Source organism: Prunus dulcis, chromosome 7 (genome assembly GCF_902201215.1).
Source record: "Prunus dulcis chromosome 7, ALMONDv2, whole genome shotgun sequence".
Taxonomy (NCBI): Eukaryota; Viridiplantae; Streptophyta; class Magnoliopsida; order Rosales; family Rosaceae; genus Prunus; species Prunus dulcis.
In genome coordinates this window covers 7433358-7455371 of record NC_047656.1, presented here as the reverse complement: position 1 = coordinate 7455371, position 22014 = coordinate 7433358, and the positions used below count along the sequence as shown (strand labels likewise).

The 22014-nt window shown below is 38.8% G+C and overlaps 1 protein-coding gene and 1 pseudogene across 3 annotated transcripts; both read left to right on the top strand.

Annotated features, from left to right (window-relative positions):
* Positions 1–6293: 6293 nt before the first annotated feature.
* Positions 6294–7856, top strand: LOC117635133 (annotated as a pseudogene).
* Positions 7857–10912: 3056 nt separating this feature from the next.
* LOC117635131 (thaumatin-like protein 2) lies at positions 10913–13022 on the top strand. 3 transcript variants are annotated; one of them, XM_034369474.1, is made up of 2 exons: positions 10913–10996; positions 11177–12063. In XM_034369474.1, exons 1-2 carry the CDS (start codon positions 10939–10941, stop codon positions 11842–11844), a joined length of 726 nt encoding a protein of 241 aa, XP_034225365.1. In that variant the 5' UTR covers positions 10913–10938; the 3' UTR covers positions 11845–12063. The 3 variants fall into 3 exon arrangements, with proteins under 3 accessions (XP_034225365.1, XP_034225363.1, XP_034225364.1); XM_034369472.1 differs by lacking the exon at positions 11177–12063 and adding an exon at positions 12319–13022 and having other exon boundaries at positions 10919–10996; XM_034369473.1 differs by lacking the exons at positions 10913–10996; positions 11177–12063 and adding exons at positions 12149–12200; positions 12319–13022.
* The last annotated feature ends 8992 nt before the right edge of the window (positions 13023–22014 follow it).

Below are 22014 nucleotides of genomic sequence, written 5' to 3'. Positions count from 1 at the left end.
GCATTGTATATTTTTTTTAATGCACTTCCAATTATTTATTTTGAATAGATCATACAAGCACAAATGTGGTTCGGTGCCACGGGGGTAGGGAAAAAAAGTTTTGTGCATTTCCAATGTTGGGAAATTGTGAAAGATTGTTCCAGATTCAAAATTATTCCTACCGCCCCCCCGGTTGTGTTGCATGAGACGCCGCTCCACGAATCGCCATCAACCGATTCGCCATTAGACTCCCCAATGGAAACGAAGTCACCACTCCCACGTCCGCCGAGACCTATTGGGAGAAAGGCGGCAAAGGCCAAGAGAGGGGCCACTTCAAACATTGATTGTGTTCAAATATTCGAGCAAATAGCTAAGAACAACTCTCTAAGATTGGAGAGAGACTTGAGGAGAGATGAAGCGGACAAGGCACGATTGGAAGCCTTTGCAATTGAAAAGCAACATGCAAAAGAAAAAGACGATGATGAAAGAGAGATGAAAATCATGGCCATGGATACGAGCCATATGTCTCCTGAAACAAAGGCCTATTGGAAGCATAAACGAAGGGATGTGATGAGAAGAAAACTTTTCCATGACGACGGTCCTAGCAATACGGATTGGCTAAATGATGAAAACCATTAGATTGTATTGTTGTATTTTTTTTATAATTGTTGTATTTTTTTTTAAATTGTTGTATTATCCTTTAATTTGTTGTATTGTTTCTTTTTTATTCAATCAAAAAAGCATTCTATAATTGGACTACTTATTAAAAACATTTGAGCATTCCTCACAAAGATTAATTAAAAACAACCCTTCATTTATTGCAAACAACACACAAAACAAACCATACATAAAAGCATAATAATAAAAAAGACCTCGCAATAATTCCACAAAACATAACACAAAAAAACAAAGCATAATTAAAAACAAAGCATAATTCCAAACAAAGCACGAATCTAGCCTTCATCCATTGTGATTGCCTTTCATCTGCCACAAGTGCTCGATCAAGTCAACTTGACGTCTTTCGTGAACATATGAAGATTGCATTTCTTGATAACGATCAATCATGGGGTTGTTGAATCGACCATCGTGAAGTAACGGTTTGGGCTCCAATGGTAGTCCATTTGGTCCTATCGGCCTTTCATATATTCTTGTCAACGCCGTGTTCATAGGATCGGGTTCAAACACCTCTGGAGCATCGTAGTCATACTCATCCTCCACAATCATGTTGTGGAGGATGATGCAAGTCATCATAATACTCCTCAGCACCTCCTCGTCTAGCATCCGAGCAGCACCCCCGATAATTGCCCAACGAGCTTGCAAGATACCGAAACACCTTTCCACATCTTTCCTGTAACCTTCTTGAAAGGAAGCAAAGCTTCTTTCCTTCTCGGATTGGGGATTCGGAATTGTTTTCACGAATGTCGTCCACCTAGGATAAATTCCGTCGGCAAGGTAGTATGCACCAGAGTATACGGTATTGTTGATTTGGTATGTGACCTGGGGGGAATGACCTCGCAATACCTCGTCGAACACCGGGGATTGACCAAGGACATTGAGGTCATTCTGAGATCAGGCAACCCCAAAAAAGGCATGCCAAACCCAAGTGTCGAATGAAGCTACGGCCTCCAAAATGATACTTTTTTGGCCCTTCCGATTCCCATAGTCTCCTTGCCACGCAGTAGGACAATTCTTCCATTGCCAATGCATGCAATCGATGCTTCCGATCATTCCTGGGAAACCTCGAGCCTCGCCTTTTTGTAGAAGCCTTTGCAGGTCCCTCGGAGTGGGTTTGTGAAGGTACTCCCTCGTGTACAAATTTTCCACTGCATCACAGAATCTCACCAAGCACTCTAGGATAGTAGATTTTCCCATCCTTGCAATCTCATCCACCTGCTCTGCAGATGCCCCATAAGCAAGCATCCGCAAAGCAGCTGTAAGTTTTTGCTCCGGGATAAGACCCAAAACTCCAACAACATCATGCTTTTGAATGAAGTATGTGTCGTAATTACAAATATCATGCATGATTTTTTGGAACAAATGTGGCTGCATTCTATATCTCTCTCGAAACTTATGAGCAGGATATAACGAATTTGGGATAAAGTAATCCTCCAAGAGATTCTTACCCCGAGACTCTCTTCGTCTGTCCACATTCGGGGCACGACGACGATGGTGTTGGCTTGATTGATTCATCATACACACCGCCGCTACTTCAAGCATTTCCTCCTCTTCTTCATCTTGCTCCCGATCTTCTTCCTCACGTCTACGCTGGATTTCTTCCCATTCTTTCTGTTGCCTCTCCAACACCCTCATGAAGTTTGACATTGAGAGTATAATGTGTTTTGTAAAATCTGAGAAATGAAGGAATATATCAGAGATGGTGTGAGAGGAGTGGTGTTGATGGTGTAGTTATATAGAGGGATTCAGAAGATAGAGATGACACGTGGCACAATTTTAGAGGGTGAAAATCTTATCTGAAATCTGAGATCACTATTTGTAAAAAAATATCTGAAAATCTTATCAGACATGGGACACGTGGCACAATTTTAGAGGGGGAAAATCTTATCTGAAATATGAGATTATAATTTTTTAAAAATATCTGAAAATCTTATCTGACATGGGACACGTGGCACAATTTTAGAGGGTGAAAATTTTATCGGAAATCTGAGATTATAATTTTTATTAATGAATATCCGAAAATTTTATCTGGAATAAGACCCGTGGCAACCGAGATTCACATCCGAAAATCTTATCCGAAAATTTAATTACAAAAGATTATCAAAATTAATGATTTAAAGTATAAAAAAAATAGGAAATAAAGTACAATGAATAGTAATTGCCCTAGACTTGCCCTAGACTTTGCCCTTGTGGGTGGAACCACAAATGGCAAGGCTGACACTATTCACATGAATAGTGTCAGCCCTTGCTTGCCCTTGCCTTAGACTTTGCCCTAAGGGGTGGAGTTGCTCTTATATCATTGAATTAATGATGAGTGGGCCACACAATGAATCCCTTGACTATCTATTGAAGGTAGTTGCAGCCAAATTAATTGAAGGTAGTAGCGTCAATATGAGATAATTGAGACCCATTAAAGATTACTTGAATGTCTTGGAGTCTGCAAAGATAGAAGACCAAAAAGACTTGAATCTGCACCACTTGTCTTTGAGGAAGAAAAGTCCAATAAGAAGGTTACATAGGTATGCAAGATAACCAATAAAATGTCACATGGGATATGTATAAATTTTGATTTATTTTTATTTTTGATTCAAGTGATATTAGTGACAATTTTTTTCTTCACGTCCTGTGGAAAAGAAAATGTATATCCCTGAGCGTTCAAAATTCTAGCTTTGCTTGTTCGTGGCAATTTAGGGGGATCTAATAAAACACATTTCAATGGCCCTATAGTTCAGTACAGTTGCACATTTACACTTTAGTGGCATATCCTCTGCTGTAAATTCTACCTCGGTCAACTACTAAAACGGACATATATCTTCGTAGAAAAAATTAGGCTTAAATGTTAAAATGGTCCCTACGTTTTATCTCATAGGCCAATTTAGTCCATGTGTTATCAATTTGGCCAATTTGGTCCTTGTGTTTGTATATGTTAGTCAATGTGGTCCATTCCTTTAAAAATGTAAAAAGTAATTATAAAAAAAATTGTAATTGATTATAAAATTTTAAATTCAAACTGAAAATGGAATATATTTCTTTTAAATTTCACCTACCCCAATTTTGCGCACACACCTCAACCACCTCCCAAACCCAGCCACCCTCACCACCACCACTCCAACCCCAAAACCATAGCCACCCTCACCACCATTCCAACCCCACCTAAACTACAAAATCTCTCTCTCTCTCTCTCTCTCTCTCTCTCTCTCTCTCTCTCTCTCTCTCTCTAAAAAATCATGAAGATCATCATAGCCGGTCACCGTAAGCTTGACGGCTCTACCGCCAATTGATTATTCTGGCTGCAGCAAAAGTCGACGACATTCAAACCAATGGATAGGAGAGGAGAGAGAGATGAAAGGTAGAGTATGAGAAAATCTTAAACATAAAATAGATGAAAATTTGCAGCAAGAAAAGAGTAGGCATCAATTCTACTAAGAACCCTTTTTTTTTTTTTTTCCCTACAGGAATCGAGACCATTGGAGGTTGAGGTTGTGTGGGTTTTAATCATTTTACCATTATTATTATTTGAGTTTAAATCTTTATAATTAATTATAAAATTTTAAATTAATTTTAAATGTTCTTTTTTAGGTTTTAACATAATTTTGACGGAAAGGGTCAAATTTATTAATAGATACAAACATAGGGACTAATTTGGCCAAATTAATAACACAAGGACTAAATTGGCCGATAAAGTAAAACACAGCGACCATTTCAACATTTAAGCCAAAAAATTAATTTGGGAGTTTTGAAGTAATAACTTGGTTTTTTTTGTTTTGGGTAAATTACTCAAATGGTCCTCAAACTTGTACTTGATTTACATTTTAGTCCCTCAATTAAATTATTAGTCCAAATGGTACATAAACTCTATTTTAATCGCCCATTTGATCCAACCGTCTAATTTTCTGTTAGATTTAACCAAGTTTTAGGGTAAATATAACTTTTCGTAATTAACAAATAAAATAGAGTTAAAACAAATAAAAAATTATCAAATAATTGAAGAAAAAGAAAAAGAAAAAGAAAAAGAAAAAAAAGACAACCCACCCCTACCCCCATTCGATTTCTTCTCCCCCATTCCCACAGACCTCTCCATATGGGCATAAATCCCCAAAATCCTCGCAGCAATTTTGGTGTCTTGGAGGGTGAGAAATTGACAGTGGCTGTGATTTTGGGAGGTGAGGTTGGCGGGTGATGAGGTGGGGAGGAGGGTGGTGGTGGTTGTCTCTCAACAACAAAGGGAAATCAAGAGGGAGGGGAAGAGGGTCTGGTTCGTTGTTGAATTGGAGTTTTGGGTTCGTTGGGAGAGGTCTGTGGAAGATTTTTATTTTTATTTTTCTCTGTAGTTGCTAGCTCGGTTGGAAGGTGGGGAGGAGTTGGGTTCTGGGTTCATGGGGCCTGGGGTGGAGCGTGGTTGTTGGATGGATTTAGGTAGAGAGTGGTTGTGGGATGAGTTTGGGGTTGGAGCTTGAGGGTGGTGGCCCTGGGGGAATGGAGAGAGAGATAGAGAGACAGAGATATAGAGATACAGAGAGAAGGAACACAATCTTCAAAACCTTCCCTTGTGGAACACAATCGGCTTTATTTCAACACTGGTACTGCACGTGGGAGTTTCAGAGCCTTTATATTACTGGATGAATAGACTTTTCCATGGCAACTACTTTTTTGAAAACTATCATTCACTTCACCATTCCTCTCCTCTCCAATACCACTGCCCTTTACAGGTAAGATCAAATATATGAGCACAGACTTACAAATTTTTTTTTTTTTTCCCCTCTTTAGTTATTTTGACTAATTAATCTATTAATTATTTTTGTGGTTTTAAGTGCAATTGTTGGAATTCCAGTTCTTGGTACCACCCTGATGGGTTGTGGAGAGAGAGAGAGAGAGAGAGAGATTTTATTTCATTTTTTAATATTTATTTATTTTTAACATACGAAATGACAAATTTACCCTCATATTTAATAGCAACATTGACAGAATGTAACGGTATACATACGAAATGACCAATTTACCCTCATATTTAACAGCAACATTGACAAAATGTAACGGTAGGACTAATAGAGCGATTAATATGTAGTTAATGTATCATTTGGACTAATAATTTAATTGAGGGACCAAAATATAAATCAAGTACAAATTTGAGGACCATTTAAGTAATTTACCCTTTTGTTTTTTATTAACAGAAAGAAGGATGCAAATTTGGAAACCTCTTTAGTTGAAATATACTTTTGGAATGTGGAAGTATAAGGCATTTAAGTGATTTATTTAGTTCTTTTGATCTGAGTTAGGGCACTTAATTAAGATTAAGTAGTTTTTTTTTGGTTTAAATAGTATTTGGCTGAACTCAATTGGGAACCAAGACCTTTCTAGACTACCCTCACAGTCAGACGTAGTGAGCGAAGTTTGGACAGACTTTCGTCCAAAAAATGATTAGGATAAATGTTCAAATGGTTACTTATATGACAGTTTTTTAGAGATCACTTTTGAAGTTTTATATCATTGAATTGATGATGAGTGGGCCACACAAAGAATCCATCAACTGAATCCTATTAAATATAAATATTGCGTGATAAACATGTCATATTAACTACAAATCTATGCCAAAAACAAACTCAGCGAAAAATCAACTTGATAAGTTCATAAGACTAGTTGTCTTGTCACTCGTCATCGCAGCAGCCATAGTCCTGCAAAAGAACAAAAAGTTAGGCCAGCACTAAGCCTATATAACTAAAGCCCAAGCTCATCAAATTCGAAGCACAGCAAACTAAGACATTCCGATGATGAAGACCCTAGTAGTAGTCCTCAGCCTCAGCTTAACCCTCCTTTCCTTCGAAGGTAAACAAGCTTCTTATTTTCTTTAAGTTTTTCATTTTGGGCAAACGATAGAAATACTCATTGATCTTTTCTTAAAGTCGAAGCTTCTTATTTTCTTTAAGTTTTAATTTAATATTTGGTCACAATAAGTGTGGTTTGTGATTACTGCATCAAATTAAGTGTGGTTTACTTTGCATGGCAGGTGCACATGCAGCGACAATGTCTTTCAAAAACAAATGCCCCTACACGGTCTGGCCAGCCTCCTTTGGAAATCCTCAATTATCAACCATAGGGTTCGAGTTAGCATCCCAAGTTAGCTTCCAGCTAGACACTCCGGTGCCATGAACTGGATGCACGGACGCCTCTGGAAAGTTCGTCTGCGAAACCGCAGACTGTGACTCTGGTCAGCTCATGTGCAACGGTAAGACTGGCATTCCGCCGGCAACTTTAGCGGAATTCACTATTGCAGCAGGCGGAGGTCAAGATTTCTATGATGTTAGTCTTGTTGATGGCTTCAACTTGCGCATGTCTGTGACTCCACAAGGCGGATCACAATTCTAAATAAATCACGAAAGACACCCTTTAGTCCCAAGTCCCTACAGCATGCCCTTGCTTTCATTGAAAGCATGCTAGCCTTCAACCCCCTGCCAATCCAAAACCCAATAACCCTTTTGAGTTATTCAACCTAAAACCATACCAAATAACAAACGAAAGAAAAATAAAGAATCAATTCATTCATGGGGATGGCTGTCGAGAGGAGGGATGAGAGAAATAAGGAGAAAAACAGGAGGAGGGGGAGGGTGGCTGGGTGCGTGGGGAAGATAAGACAGATAGTAGGGTGAAGAGAGAGAGCGAGAGAGAGAGGAAGAGAGAAAAGGAGAGAGGAGGTGGGGTTCGGAAGTGTGGTTGGGTGGTGGAGCGGTCGGGGATTCTATGCCAATGTTTCGACCAAGTTAGGTCTTTAATTAGTTTTTTGTTTTTTTTTTTTTGAGTTATTGATCATGTGTCTAAAAATTAGATAGTTCTTAGAAGTCATTTCACAAATGGACAAATTTGTCTATAAAATTTTGAAAATAAAGTGAGTATGAAAATAGAATAGGTGGATGAAAATAGCAGCACTCATTAATATATACAGAGCCAAAGTAATTGAAGGTAGTTGCAACCAAATTAATTCAGCAAAACGACGACTTCCAAATTTCATGATGTTGGTCTGTGGAAAATTGAGACTCATTAAAGATTACTTGAATGTCTTGGAGTCTGCAAAGATAGAAAACCAAAAAGACTTGAATCTGCACCACTTATATTTGAGGAAGAAAAGTCCAATAAGAAGTTTACATACTTATGCAAGATGACCAATAAAATGTCATATGGGATATGTATAAATTATTTTGATTATTTTATATTTTTTTTTTATACAAGTGATATTAATGGCAATTTTTTTCTTCACGCCCTGTGGAAAAGAAAACGTGTCCCCGGGTGTTGAAAATTCTAGCTCTGCTTGTTCGTTGAATTTTCATAAAGTGAGTATGAAAATAGGATAAGTGGGTGGAAATAGCAGCACTCATTAATATATATATATATATATATATATATATAGAGCCAAAGTAATTGAAGGTAGTTGCAACCAAATTAATTCAACAAAACGACGACTTCCAAATTTCATGATGTTGGTCTGTGGAAAATTGAGACTCATTAAAGATTACTTGAATGTCTTGGAGTCTGCAAAGATAGAAGACCAAAAAGACTTGAATCTGCACCACTTATATTTGAGGAAGAAAAGTCCAATAAGAAGTTTACATACTTATGCAAGATGACCAATAAAATGTCATATGGGATATGTATAAATTATTTTGATTATTTTATATTTTTTTTTTATACAAGTGATATTAATGGCAATTTTTTTCTTCACGCCCTGTGGAAAAGAAAACGTGTCCCCGGGTGTTGAAAATTCTAGCTCTGGTTCGTTGAATTTTCATAAAGTGAGTATGAAAATAGGATAAGGATGGAAATAGCAGCACTCATTAATATATATATATATATATATATATAGAGCCAAAGTAATTGAAGGTAGTTGCAACCAAATTAATTCAAAAAACACGACTTCTTTTCATGATGTTGGTTCTGTGGAAAATTGAGACTGGAAAGATTACTTGAATGTCTTGAGTCTGCAAAGATAGAAGACCAAAAGACTTGAATCTGATTACTTATATTTGAGGAAGAAAAGTCCAATAAGAAGTTTACATACTTATGCAAGATGACCAAAAATGTCATATGGGATATGTATAAATTATTTTGATTATTTTATATTTTTTTTTTATACAAGTGATATTAATGGCAATTTTTTCTTCACGCCCTGTGGAAAAGAAAACGTGTCCCCCTAAGTGTTGAAAATTCTAGCTCATTTGCAGAATTTTCATAAAGTGAGTATGAAAATAGGATAAAATGGGTGGAAATAGCAGCACTCATTAATATATATATATATTATTTTGCAAAGATCCCACATCGACCAAACGGAGAGGGGGTGATGTGCCTTATATGGCACACCTCGCATCAATATAGTGGGAGGCCTTTTGGGAGCTCACTGGCTTCGGGTTCGTAGGAACTCAAAGTTGAAAGGAAAATCTGCAGGATGGTGTCACCACGGAAGCTTTCCGTTCCCGAAAATTCAAACTCTGGTAAAGTTGCGAGCCGGCCCAAAGTGACAATATCTGCTTCATTTTAATTCCGCCAGGTATCGAGCCAAAGTGTGGTGCAAATTAGACGAGGACGCCGGATCCCTTTAAGGGGATGGATTGATCCATATCCTGTGCTGTAAGTGATGTGTTATATGGCACACCTCGCATCCTCATAAGTTTTTGGGAAATCTTCTTGGGTTCGTAGGAACTCGAAGTTTTTTGTTGAGAAGACCAAAACTGGGTATTTGACTGGAACAATTGCTTCGTGAGTCTCTTTAAAACAAAAAATTAATTTGGTGAGAATGCTTTTTACATAATATCTTGGGTTGCCGGGTGTGACAAAAAATTAATTAAACAAAACGACGACTTTTCATGATGTTAACAGGAAAATTGAGACTCATTAAAGATTACTTGAATGTCTTGGAGTCTGCAAAGATAGAAGACCAAAAAGACTTGAATCTGCACCACTTATATTTGAGGAAGAAAAGTCCAATAAGAAGTTTACATACTTATGCAAGATCACCAATAAAATGTCATATATGGGATATGTATAAATTATTTTGATTATTTTATATTTTTTTTATACAAATGATATTAATGACAATTTTTTTCTTCACTCCCTGTGGAAAAGAAAATGTGTCCCCGGGTGTTGAAAATTCTAGCTCTGCTTGTTCGTGGCAATTTTGGGGCATTTAATAAAACACATTTTAATGGCCCTATAGTTCAGTACAGTTGCACATTTAGACTTTAGTGGCATATCCTGTGCTGTAAATTCTACCTCTATTTGTTCGTGGCAGCTTCTTCTTGGGTTGTCCTCGGCCAACTACTAAAACGAAGGACATATATCTTCATAGAAAAAATTAATTTGGGAATTTTGAAGTAATAACTTGGTTTTATTTGTTTTTTTATTAACAGAAAGAAGGATGTAAATTCGGAAACCTCTTTAGTTGAAATATACTTTTGGAATGTATAAGTATAAGGCATTTAAGTGATTTATTTAGTTCTTTTGATCTGAGTTACGGCACTTAATTAAGATTAAGAAGTTTTTTTTGTTTAAATAGTATTTGGCTGAACTCAATTGGGGACCAAGGCCTTTCCAGACTCCCCTCATAGTCGACCTTAGCTTCACCGTCTACCTATACAGATGTGAGCGGAATCTAGACAGGCTTTCGTCTAAAAAATGATCATCATAGGATAAATGTTCAAATGGTTACTTATATAACTTAGTTTTTTTAGAGATCAATTAAAGAATGGGATATGATTTCCCTATTTCTTTTTTCTCCACTTACACTTCCTTTTGCTTTTTAATACTTTTTAATCAATTTTGTTCACTTTCTTTCATATTCTACCCTTACCCTATATTAATTTCTTTTACTTCACTTTTATATTAGTTCTTTTTCTTTATACTTAATTTTCCAACTTGCACTCCATTTTCAGTATTTTTTTTCTTTTAATCGAGTAAGGAATGAAGTTTTTTTTTGCCCTTTAATATTGAAAATGGAGCGTAAGTTAGAAAATAAAGTATAAAGAAAAAGAAATAATATAAAAGTGAAGTAAAAAAGAAATTAATCTAGGGTAAGGATAGAATAGGAAAGACAAAAAACAAAATTAATTAAAAAGTATTAAAAAGTAAAATGGAGTGTAAGTGGAGAAAATATGAATGAGAAAATCAGCTCTCTTAAAGAATCCATCAATTGAATCCAATTAAATGTAAATATTGCGTGATAAACAAGTTAGGTCGCACTAAGCCTATATAACTAAAGCCCAAGCTCATCAAATTCGAAGCACAGCAAACTAAGATATTCCGATGATGAAGACCCTAGTAGTAGTCCTCAGCCTCAGCTTAACCCTCCTTTCCTTCGGAGGTAAACAAGCTTCTTATTTTCTTTAAGTTTTTCATTTTGGGCAAACGATAGAAATACTCATTGATCTTTTCTTAAAGTCGAAGCTTCTTATTTTCTTTAATTTTGATTTCATATTTGTTCACAATAAGTGTGGTTTGTGATTACTGCATCAAATTAATTGTGGTTTACTTTGCATGGCAGGTGCACATGCAGCGACAATTTCTTTCAAAAACAATTGCCCCTACACGGTCTGGCCAGCCTCCTTTGGAAATCCTCAATTATCAACCACAGGGTTCGAGTTACCATCCCAAGCTAGCTTCCCGCTAGACACTCCGGCGCCATGGAGTGGCCGCTTCTGGGCCCGAACTGGATGCACGGACGCCTCTGGAAAGTTCGTCTGCGAAACCGCAGACTGTGACTCTGGTCAGCTCATGTGCAACGGTAAGACTGGCATTCCGCCGGCAACTTTAGCGGAATTCACTATTGCAGCAGGCGGAGGACAAGATTACTACGATGTTAGTCTTGTTGATGGCTTCAACTTGCGCATGTCTGTGACTCCACAAGGCGGTACCGGCACCTGCAAGACGGGTAGTTGCGCGGCGAACGTGAACGCAGTTTGTCCGAGTGAGCTGCAAAAGATAGGGTCCGATGGGAGCGTGGTTGCCTGCTTGAGCGCATGTGTTAAATTCAATCAGCCACAGTACTGTTGCACTCCGCCTCAAGAAACTAAAGAGAAATGCCCACCAACAAATTACTCTCAGATATTCCATGACCAATGCCCCGACGCTTACAGCTATGCTTATGATGACAACAAGGGTTTATTTACGTGCAGTGGTGGACCTAACTACCTCATTACTTTCTGCCCATGATGAGCATACATATATATATGAACTATAGAAAGGACAAGATCTTTCATAAAGATAGGACTCTCGACATGTAATTGATAATGTGTCGATAATTAGTCCGGCTATTAAATGTTTGATCTTTAATAAAGGTACGACTCTCGACATGTAATTAGTAACGTGTCGATTATTATAGTCTGGCTATGTATCAAGCATTTGATCTTAAATAAAGAAAGAATTGTCCCCAATTGATAAGGTGTTGATATTATTATCGTCAATAATAAGTATTGATATGTTTGTTAATGTATGCAAAGCAAACTAAGATATTCCGATGATGAAGACCCTAGTAGTATTCCTCAGCTTAACCATCCTTTCCTTCGGAGGTAAACAAGTTTCTTATTTTCTTTAAGTTTTTCATTTTGGCCAAACGATAGAAGCTTCTTATTAAGTGTGGTTTGTGATTACTGCATCAAATTAAGTGTGGTTTACTTTGCATGGCAGGTGCACATGCAGCGACAATGTCTTTCAAAAACAACTGCCCCTACACGGTCTGGCCAGGAACCCTAACCTCCGATCAAAAACCTCAATTATCAACCACAGGGTTCGAGTTAGCATCCCAAGCTAGCTTCAGCCTAGACACTCCGGTGCCATGGAACGGCCGCTTCTGGGCCCGAACTGGATGCTCCACGGACGCCTCTGGAAAGTTCGTCTGTGCCACTGCAGACTGTGCCTCTGGTCAGGTCACGTGCAACGGTGCCGGTGCCATTCCGCCAGCAACTTTAGCGGAATTCAATATTCCAGCAGGCGGAGGACAAGATTTCTACGACGTTAGTCTTGTTGATGGCTTCAACTTGCCCATGTCTGTGACTCCACAACCACAAGGCGGTACCGGAGACTGCAAGACGGCTACTTGCCCGGCGAATGTGAACGCAGTTTGTCCGAGTGAGCTGCAAAAGAAAGGGTCCGATGGGAGCGTGGTTGCCTGCTTGAGCGCATGTGCTCAATTCGGTGACCCAAAGTACTGTTGCACTCCGCCTCAAGAAACTAAAGAGAAATGCCCACCAACAAATTACTCTCAGATATTCCATGACAAATGCCCCGACGCTTACAGCTATGCTTATGATGACAACCAGGGTTTATTTACGTGCAGTGGTGGACCTAACTACCTCATGACTTTCTGCCCATCATGAGCATACATATATATATGAACTATAGAAAGGACAAGATCTTTAATAAAGATAGGACTCTTGACATGTAATCGATAATGTGTCGATAATTAGTCCGGTTATTAAACGTTTGATCTTTAATAAAGGTAAAACTCTCAACATGTAATTGATAACGTGTCGATTATTATAGTCTGGTTATATATCAAGCATTTGATCTTAAATAAAGAAAGAATTGTCCCCAATTGATAAGGTGTTGATATTATTATCATCAATAATAAACTTATTGATATGTTTGTTAATATATGCATTTTGAGTTTTTCTTTTGGCTTCCCTTGACAATTTTGTAATAGGATTTGTATTGTTTTTATCAAGCTCAAGTTTAGATTAAGAATAGCTACTCTAGGTGTTCTTAACTAATAACTATCCTATGGAGGTTCAAGCAAATTGATAAAGGCAAATTGTGCATTGCATTAAATTGATTTCATAAAATGATGACTAGTCATCTGTTTCTCATATGACTAGTCATTCTTTCTCTGTAGGATTTCCAGCTGGATAACCAACTATTTTATCCTGTTCTCCTTTCTCTCTCTGCTACCATGTGTTGATTATGACCTAAGGAATTTTTGGGTGTAAAGGCCAAAGAATTCCTGATTTGGCAGCCGTCACTTTTGTAGGCAAGTTTTGGAAAGTTTCTCTATAAACTTTCTCTTCTTTCTCAAGTGTAACCTTCATATTTTTCATCTTTCAGTTTTCCAAAATGTTTCTTTTTGAAAACTACATTTGAAATATGAAAACCTCATCTTGCTAGATCAAATATATATATATATATATATATATATATATCTAGGTCAGATTCAAGATTGATTTCTTCAAGAGTATGGTTTATTGAAGAAATTGGTCATTCCCCTTTGAATCCAAATTTTGGTTTCTGTTTGAGTTAGAGCTTGCAAGCTGGTTGAAAGGACCCGCCCCGAATTTTCCCAAAATTCGAGACGAATCCTTTGGAATTCCTGACATCACCCCGATGCCGGGCCCACTTACTAAAGACCGAGACTTTCTGCCGAAATTTCGGCAGAGTCTCCCCTATAAATGGGACATTTCCCAAAATTCCAATCTGCATAAAAACACATTTAATATCCCCAACTGGCAGCATGCACAATATAAATTCATGCAATTTACATAAATGGCCTTCGGCCTTCCAAAAATTCTCAACAAACTACCAAACCCGCTAGCAGGTCAATTCATGTCTTAAATAAGGCAATAATAAATTCAAATATAAATTATGACTAACATTTAGTCTGCGGCTGCACCTAATAACCTTAGGCTGCCTACGTACCCTCCTTGAGGGATCAAGCCACACGTAGTTCTCTCGTAAAATCTAATTCCACACTCAGGCGATACCTCATTTCATTTCGCTGTATTCCACATAATCTCCCCATACGCCGGTACAACCAATGCCACGTATGGGGTCTGTCAATACGCCGGATAACCTACGCCACGTATGGGGTCTGTCAACACACCGGATAACCTACGCCACGTGCGACCTGACTTTCACTTGGTGGTACTTGTAGTGAATCCAAAATCCGGGGAGGTACCTGAGCTAGTGCGTATAGCACTCCAAACTGCCATTCTAGACTCTTTGTACTTTTGTACAAACTTATCTAATTAAATATAATAATTCTAAACTTGTGTAACCCTCCACATTAGTCTAACTCCAGATAATCCCCCTGGGAAGGTGAGATTACTCCGGGAGACTCACGGTCAACCAAGGGTCAAACTACCCTAACCCTGGTCAAACAGGCCCACGGGGACCACAACCTCCAAACTCCGATCCGAAAGTTCCTATGGGTTCTATAAGGTATAGGACACTTGTCCTGCAAGTTTGGTTCAGATCGGACGGTCGGATCGCGCACGATCGCACGATCTAACAGTTAATATAAAATATAAACTTTAAATTATTAACTCGGAACATCCGGGGCTCCGATTCACGATCCGTGAATTCCTCCACGATCCTAAAAATACCTAGATTAACATATATTAAATTTGGGTCCATCTAACGGTCCCAACCTATCGAACCCGGATAACGCGTAATAGGCGATATCCGTTCGATGGTCAAACGATGTCCGAATTGAGATCCGCAAAATCCTACACACTCGTGACCACCTAAGGATCTCATCGAGACATAATGCCACTTTTCTACAGTGCCCACGCGCCGCCGCACCCGCCGCCAGCGCGCGGTTGCCCAAAGCGATAACGCATCGCCGGAAAACCTCAAAACCACGGCTCCAAATCCTACCCTAGGTATAACACCCTATTTGGAGCCACTTTTGTTCTTGGACCTACCCCAAAAAGTGGCCGGAAATGGCCGATCACGGCAGCCGAAGTTCGGCCGATTTTCAATTCGAAAATCGAATTGGTTACGCTAAGAATCGATCTAATCCTACCCAACCATCAGCTAGAGCATGCAGAAGGGATGAATTTCCATACCTTGATCGCCAGAAATGGCGGCCGGAGGAGGGAGATCGGAGCCGGCGAAGTTCCGGGCGAAAATCGCCATTTTCCGGCGGCTGGAGCGGCGGCCGATGTCGGGGGAGGGCTGGGTCGTGACGCCGAGGCCGAGCCGGTTCTTTTGGCACCGGTCCCGACCGCAGCCGCGGCCGGTGGCCGGAGATACAAGGAGAGAGAGAGAGAGGGCCGACGGGAGAGAGAGAGAAGTCGCGGGAGAGAGAGAGAGAGAGAGAGAGAGAGAGAGAGAGAGAGAGAGAGAGAGAGAGAGAGAGAACCAAATTTTTATAAAAAATCCCATTTCGAAATATTTACGATTGTGCCACTGGGTTTCTTTTGACCATAACCCTCTCGTTACAACTCCGATTCGAGCCCACTACGTGTCCATGAACTCGTCTCAGTACGACCTATCCAAAAATACAAGTCACGGTCCCAAACTCTCTCCGGTTAAAAATGTGACTAAAATACCCTTAAATAATTAAATAATTAAATAAGGGTTAAATTTGGGAAAATTTGGGGTCGGGGTGTTACACTGGTGCCATGGGATGAATGAGCTGGAGAAGGAGCTATCATTGCCATGAAGAACTGAGCTTCAAGTTTTGCTAAGTTGGAGAAGAAGATTGCACAAAGGAGGTATAGCTCATCTTCCTAAATAGATCTAGGTTTTTCTTGAGCTTGCTTGTGTTCCTTTGTAAGAATCTTTTTCTACTTAGTGGATTGCCTGGTCGGTTGATGACCCCCAGTTTTTCCCAATAGTGGGTTTCTGGGTGAACAATTTCTGATTGCATCTCTGTAATTTTTCTGGGTTTCTGTTCTTGGTGGTTGACTAGTCATCGTATGAATTTCTGGGTTTGTGTTCTTGGTGGTTGACTAGTCATCATATGAATTGTGGTTGACTAGTCATTGTATAAATTCTGGGTTTGTGTCCTTATAGTTGACTAGTCATCATTATCTGTTGTTTGGTGTTTACTTGATTATGATGATTTCACACACTTTCACCATAGTTGTTGCTAGCATAGGGGATGCCTAGATTGATGGGTCCTTCTGAGTGCCTAGGTTCTCACTAGTAATCTTCTAGGGTTGCAGGTACATTGTGGCATGCTCTGTGTGTATTCTTGATTGTGGTTGTTCGTGCCTAGCAGTTGACTAGTCATAAGTGTACTTGGTCAAGGTCTAAAGTGTGTGAAGGTTGTTGCGTTCTTGATTGAATATCTTTTAAATTTACCCCTCGTCACCTAAGTAACAATTTCAATTGGTATCAGAGCACCAGCTCTTAACATAAATAGAGAGATCCTTTGGGTGCTAGTTGGTATTAGGTGTGCAAACATAAAAATGGATCAAATTGCTCCTTGCATTCATGATGAGCTTGCCTTGTTTGTTAAGAATTATAGAAGGGTTGTCAAAGATAAAACCAAAGTCACTAGGAATTGTCAGAATCTCCCTAGTTCGTCTAAATGTGTGTCTCAAGACAATGTTTTTAAGGAGATGAATGTTTTGGACTCTTATGGCTTTAGGGATGACAAAAGTTTGAAAGGTCTTGTAAAGTGCTATCTATGTGGTGGTGCTGGTCACATTGATGTGGAATGTGCAAATAACCACAAGATAAAGTTTAATGGGAGAGAAGAGTCAATTAGTGCACAATGGAGTGATAATGGTAGTGATGATTCCAATAACTATATCACTTCATCTTATGAAGAGGCAAATAATTTTGCCCTTGTTGGTTCTGTTCATAACTCTAGCCTTGCTAGAGTTCATGTAGTTAAGGAAGAATCTGTGTCTAGAGATGATATGCAAGATGACCAGTCATATAGAGAACAAGATGACCAGTCATACAAGGAACAAGATGACCAGTCATACGGGGAACTATGTGAAAAGTATGATATGCTTTTCAATGAAACCTGTAATTTCAAAGAACATAATCTCATGATGGAAGAAAAGGTCAAGGAACTTGATGAACTGAATGAAACTCTCAAAATGGCCAAAAAGAAGTTGAGTGATAGCTTGTATGAGAATGAAGTTGACATGTATGAATTGTATCATAAAGTTAGCACTCTTGAAAAATAAAATTCTGATTTGATTAAGAAGTTGAATGTACTTGAAAATGACAAATCCTTGTTTCTTCATAGACTGATTTTACTTGAGTTTGAAAAGTCATTAGTTGAGCATGAAAATGTAGTCGTGCATGATAAGTTTGTGGTTGAAAATTCTGATTTGCAATGCATGTTATTTGAGAAAGACATTGAGGTTCAAAACTTGTTTGAGATGATAAAATCACTTGAAAACAGCATGGTTAAACAATCTGAATCTTTTGATGCTTTACAATTTGAAAATATAAGATTGGAACATGAACTTAAGTTGGAAAAAGAAAAGATTCAAGGTTTAACCATTGGTGCTGGAAAGATTGATAAAATGCTCAATTTTGGAAAATTGTTTGGTGATAAAAGAGGTTTAGGATATATGAATGAGTCTTCTACACCTTCATCATTTGAGACAATCTTTGTCAAAGATGTGTCAACTCAAGAAGCTCCAAAATTTGTTCATGGTCTCAACTTGGGTTTTGATTCCATGAATATTGTTTCTAAGGAAAAGCTGTCTCTTCCACAATCCAAATTTGTGCCTACCTGCCACCATTGTGGTGTGAAAGGACACATTCGACCTAGGTGTCATATCCTTAGGATTGAGTCTCAAGTTTCCAAAGAAAGTGAGTTTAAGACTCATGTGTCATCTTTTAAGGGGTATGCGACTGTAAAGTCTGTGGTTTGTACAAGAGATAAACATTCTTCACTTGCAAAATTTGGTTTCCTACAACCAAAAAGGTTCATTCCTATATGCCATCATTGTGGCACATTAGGACACATTAGACCAAAGTGTTTTGATTTTAGGAATTTTGAGCAAAAGCCTTTTGTTCATTTCAAGAAAGTAAATGATGACTCACTTCAAACTCAAGTGAATGATCTTCTTTATAAAGTTGTCAAAATTCCTAAGGTGATCTCTTTGCCTCATAAAGTCTCAAAAGTGAAGCAAGTTTGTTGAAAAGTCATGCCCATGAAAATGGACGTCCATATCTTAATAGAAAAGGCTTGGCTCTTTAAAATTGAGGAGGAACTCCATACCATAAATGTGGTTTTGACACATGTCAATTTTTTTAAATATTCTTTTTTTTTTTTTGTGTTTGAAAATTTGTCAATGTTGCTAGAATTTGACAAGTGCCAAAACCCCATTCGTTTTGAGTAGGATCCCCTCCTTAATTTTAAGTAGCCAAACCATGCTCTTTGAGGGTATCTGTATATCTATGATGCTCATCATGTACTACGATCAAACAAACTATTGAGCTTGCGCTTATACACACTACTACATTTTAGGATTTGAGCGACGAATCCCATTTCGTCGCGCAAAGTAACATATAGTCGCACGAACTCAAGCGTGACAGATAATTCGTCGCGTGTTATCTGTCGCGCAAAGATCGTGAAGAAAGACTTTGCGCGATAGATTGTATCACTCGTCGCGCAATTTTGTGCCACGGTTAACCTTCGTTACACAAAAGGTTCAGAGACGACTAAACAGTTCGTCGCACAAAATTACGCGCGACGAAAGTAGATTCGTCGCCACAACAATGCACGGCGAATAATTTTCGTCGCGCAATACGTCTCGTAGACATTTGCGGCACCAAGAGTTCTTCGTCGCTCAATTCGGGTCTACACGTATTGCACGACGAAACAATGTTGTCGCGCATAATCTTCTGCGCGACGGAAAAGTTCGTCGTGCGGTACGTGCCCAAAAAATTTGCGCGACACAACACTGTTGTCACGAAAATCCATTTTAGCAACGAAAATTTTCGTCGCGCAAGAATAATTATATGTATTTAAAAAAATGAAACATTATTTTTTCGGAATATATAAATTTGCGCGACGACAAACCTTTCGTCGTGCAAAATTAATATATAATTTTAATATTACTTTTGTTTTATTTTATAAAAAATAAATTTGGTTTTTTTTTTTTGGATAATAAAATGAAATTCCAATAAATAAAAAATTGAATTGTAAATAACAAATCTATTATATAAAATAAATGTATGCTACAAGAGAAAGACTTAAAAATTAATTACGAAAATAAAAAAACTAATCGAATAATGTTCCAAAATCTACATTGTCGTCTGGCACATGCGGTTCAGAGGTCTGGGGTCTACAGGGGTCGACGTCTGGTAGGGATGCTCGGGATGGATGGGCTCGGAGGTCGGCGCATCAAAATGCGGGACTGGAATGCCGGACTGTGCGAGGGACTACAGAATGACCGACATCTGACTCTGAAGAGTGGCCACCTATGCTGTCAAAGCAGTGACCTGACTATTTGACTGCGCTGATGAACGGGGTCTGGGTTCCCTCCGCTTGGCATTCCCCTTCCCTCGACAATATGTCCCTGGTCTCCTCCCTAGAGCCTTATCCAATGTCTCCGTCAAGATCTGAAACCCAGCATCCTGTGGAGGATCCACAGACTCGATCGGAGTATCGGGAGGAAGTTGGGAGGCGGACTCCTGAAGAACCAACTGGCTCCTCTCAACCATCGTCGTCTATTTAGCATAACATAAAATATAAATTCAAACATTCATATAATAACCTTTAAAGTTGAATGCGTAACATAAGAATTAAAATTAAATAATACTTACATGAAGGGGCTCGGCCAACTCATTCCCAGGTCGAACATAAACGTCGCCAAAGACGTCGATCTCTGGGAATTTGGACCCCCCTAAATTGAACAAAAGAAGAAAAATATACAATGTTGTCGCGCATAATCTTCTGCGCGATGGAAAAGTTCGTCGTGCGGTACGTGCCCAAAAAATTTGCGCGACACAACACTGTTGTCACGAAAATCCATTTTAGCAACGAAAATTTTCGTCGCACAAGAATAATTATATGTATTTAAAAAAATGAAACATTATTTTTTCAGAATATATAAATTTGCGCGACGACAAACCTTTCGTCGTGCAAAATTAATATATAATTTTAATATTACTTTTGTTTTATTTTATAAAAAATAAATTTGGTTTTTTTTTTTGGATAATAAAATGAAATTCCAATAAATAAAAAATTGAATTGTAAATAACAAATCTATTATATAAAATAAATGTATGCTACAAGAGAAAGACTTAAAAATTAATTACGAAAATAAAAAAACTAATCGAATAATGTTCCAAAATCTACATTGTCGTCTGGCACATGCGGTTCAGAGGTCTGGGGTCTACAGGGGTCGACGTCTGGTAGGGATGCTCGGGATAGATGGGCTCGGAGGTCGGCGCATCAAAATGCGGGACTGGAATGCCGGACTGTGCGAGGGACTCTGACTCTGAAGAGTGGCCACCTATGCTGTCAAAGCAGTGACCTGACTATTTGACTGTGCTGATGAATGGGGTCTGGGTTCCCTCCGCCTGGCATTCCCCATCCCTCGACAATATGTCCCCAGTCTCCTCCCTAGAGTCTGATCCAATGTCTCCGTCAAGATCTGAAACCCAGCATCCTGTGGAGGATCCACAGACTCGAGCGGAGTATCGGGAGGAAGTTGGGAGACAGACTCCTGAAGAACCAACTGGCTCCTCTCCACCATCGTCGTCTGTTTAGCATAACATAAAATATATAAATTCAAACACTCATATAATGAACTTTAAAGTTGAATCGTAACATAAGAACTAAAATTAAATAATACTTACATGAAGGGACTCGGCCAACTCATTCCCTGGCCGAACATAAACGTCGCCAAAGACGTCGATCTCTGGGAATTTGGACCCCCCCTAAATTGAACAAAAGAAGAAAAATATTAGTACAAAAAAATAAATTAAGAATAATGAAAAAGTAAAAATTAAATAAAAATTATTTTATTATTACCTGACGCCGTGCATCCATCCTATAGGAGAAGGGCCTGGAACCCGAATGATGGAGAAGAGTCTTCTTCTTCCTATTGCCCTTATTGACTTTGGCTTTATTCTGTTATTCAAAAAATAAAACGTATTAGTTGAAATTGAAATTAAATATAAAAGAATTAAAAAAAATTAGTAAGAAAATAAAATAAAATACAAAAAATTACCACAAAAGCGGGCGCCTGAAAATGAGCGCAGAGCCACGCCCAACTATCCTCCCGCCCCTCAAACTCTTTCGGGCAACCCTCTTGGAGAGCGACTTGCGGATCATCGAATACCTCAAAATGGTGGTGCAAGTCGCTCTTCCACTGCTTGTACCTCTCAGAGAAGAGTCTGTTGACGTACGCCAACGACTCTTCGTCAAGGTCCTCCAAGTTGTAGTTCGTCTGCAATAAATTAATTACATACATTTAAATAATATAAATATAATGTTTGAAAGAAAAAGTTAGAAAAGGCCTACATACCGACAACTGGCCGCGAACCTCACTCTTGGTCTCGTCAGGCATCACCTTCCAAGACTTCCATTGCATCGGGCAATAGCTCCGAATGACATGACCAATGTCGTGGGCCAAGGAGCTATGCAACTCCGCCGTCGGTGCAGCTCGATGTCGCTCGTCG

What these genes read in the sequence shown, in the direction of transcription:
- LOC117635131 (XM_034369472.1), top strand. Translation starts at nt 10,939, where the DNA reads ATGATGAAGACCCTAGTAGTAGTCCTCAGCCTCAGCTTAACCCTCCTT. An exon ending in AACCCTCCTTTCCTTCGGAG is followed by an intron (nt 10,997 to 12,318) that starts GTAAACAAGCTT and finishes TTTGCATGGCAG; the next exon opens with GTGCACATGCAGCGACAATG.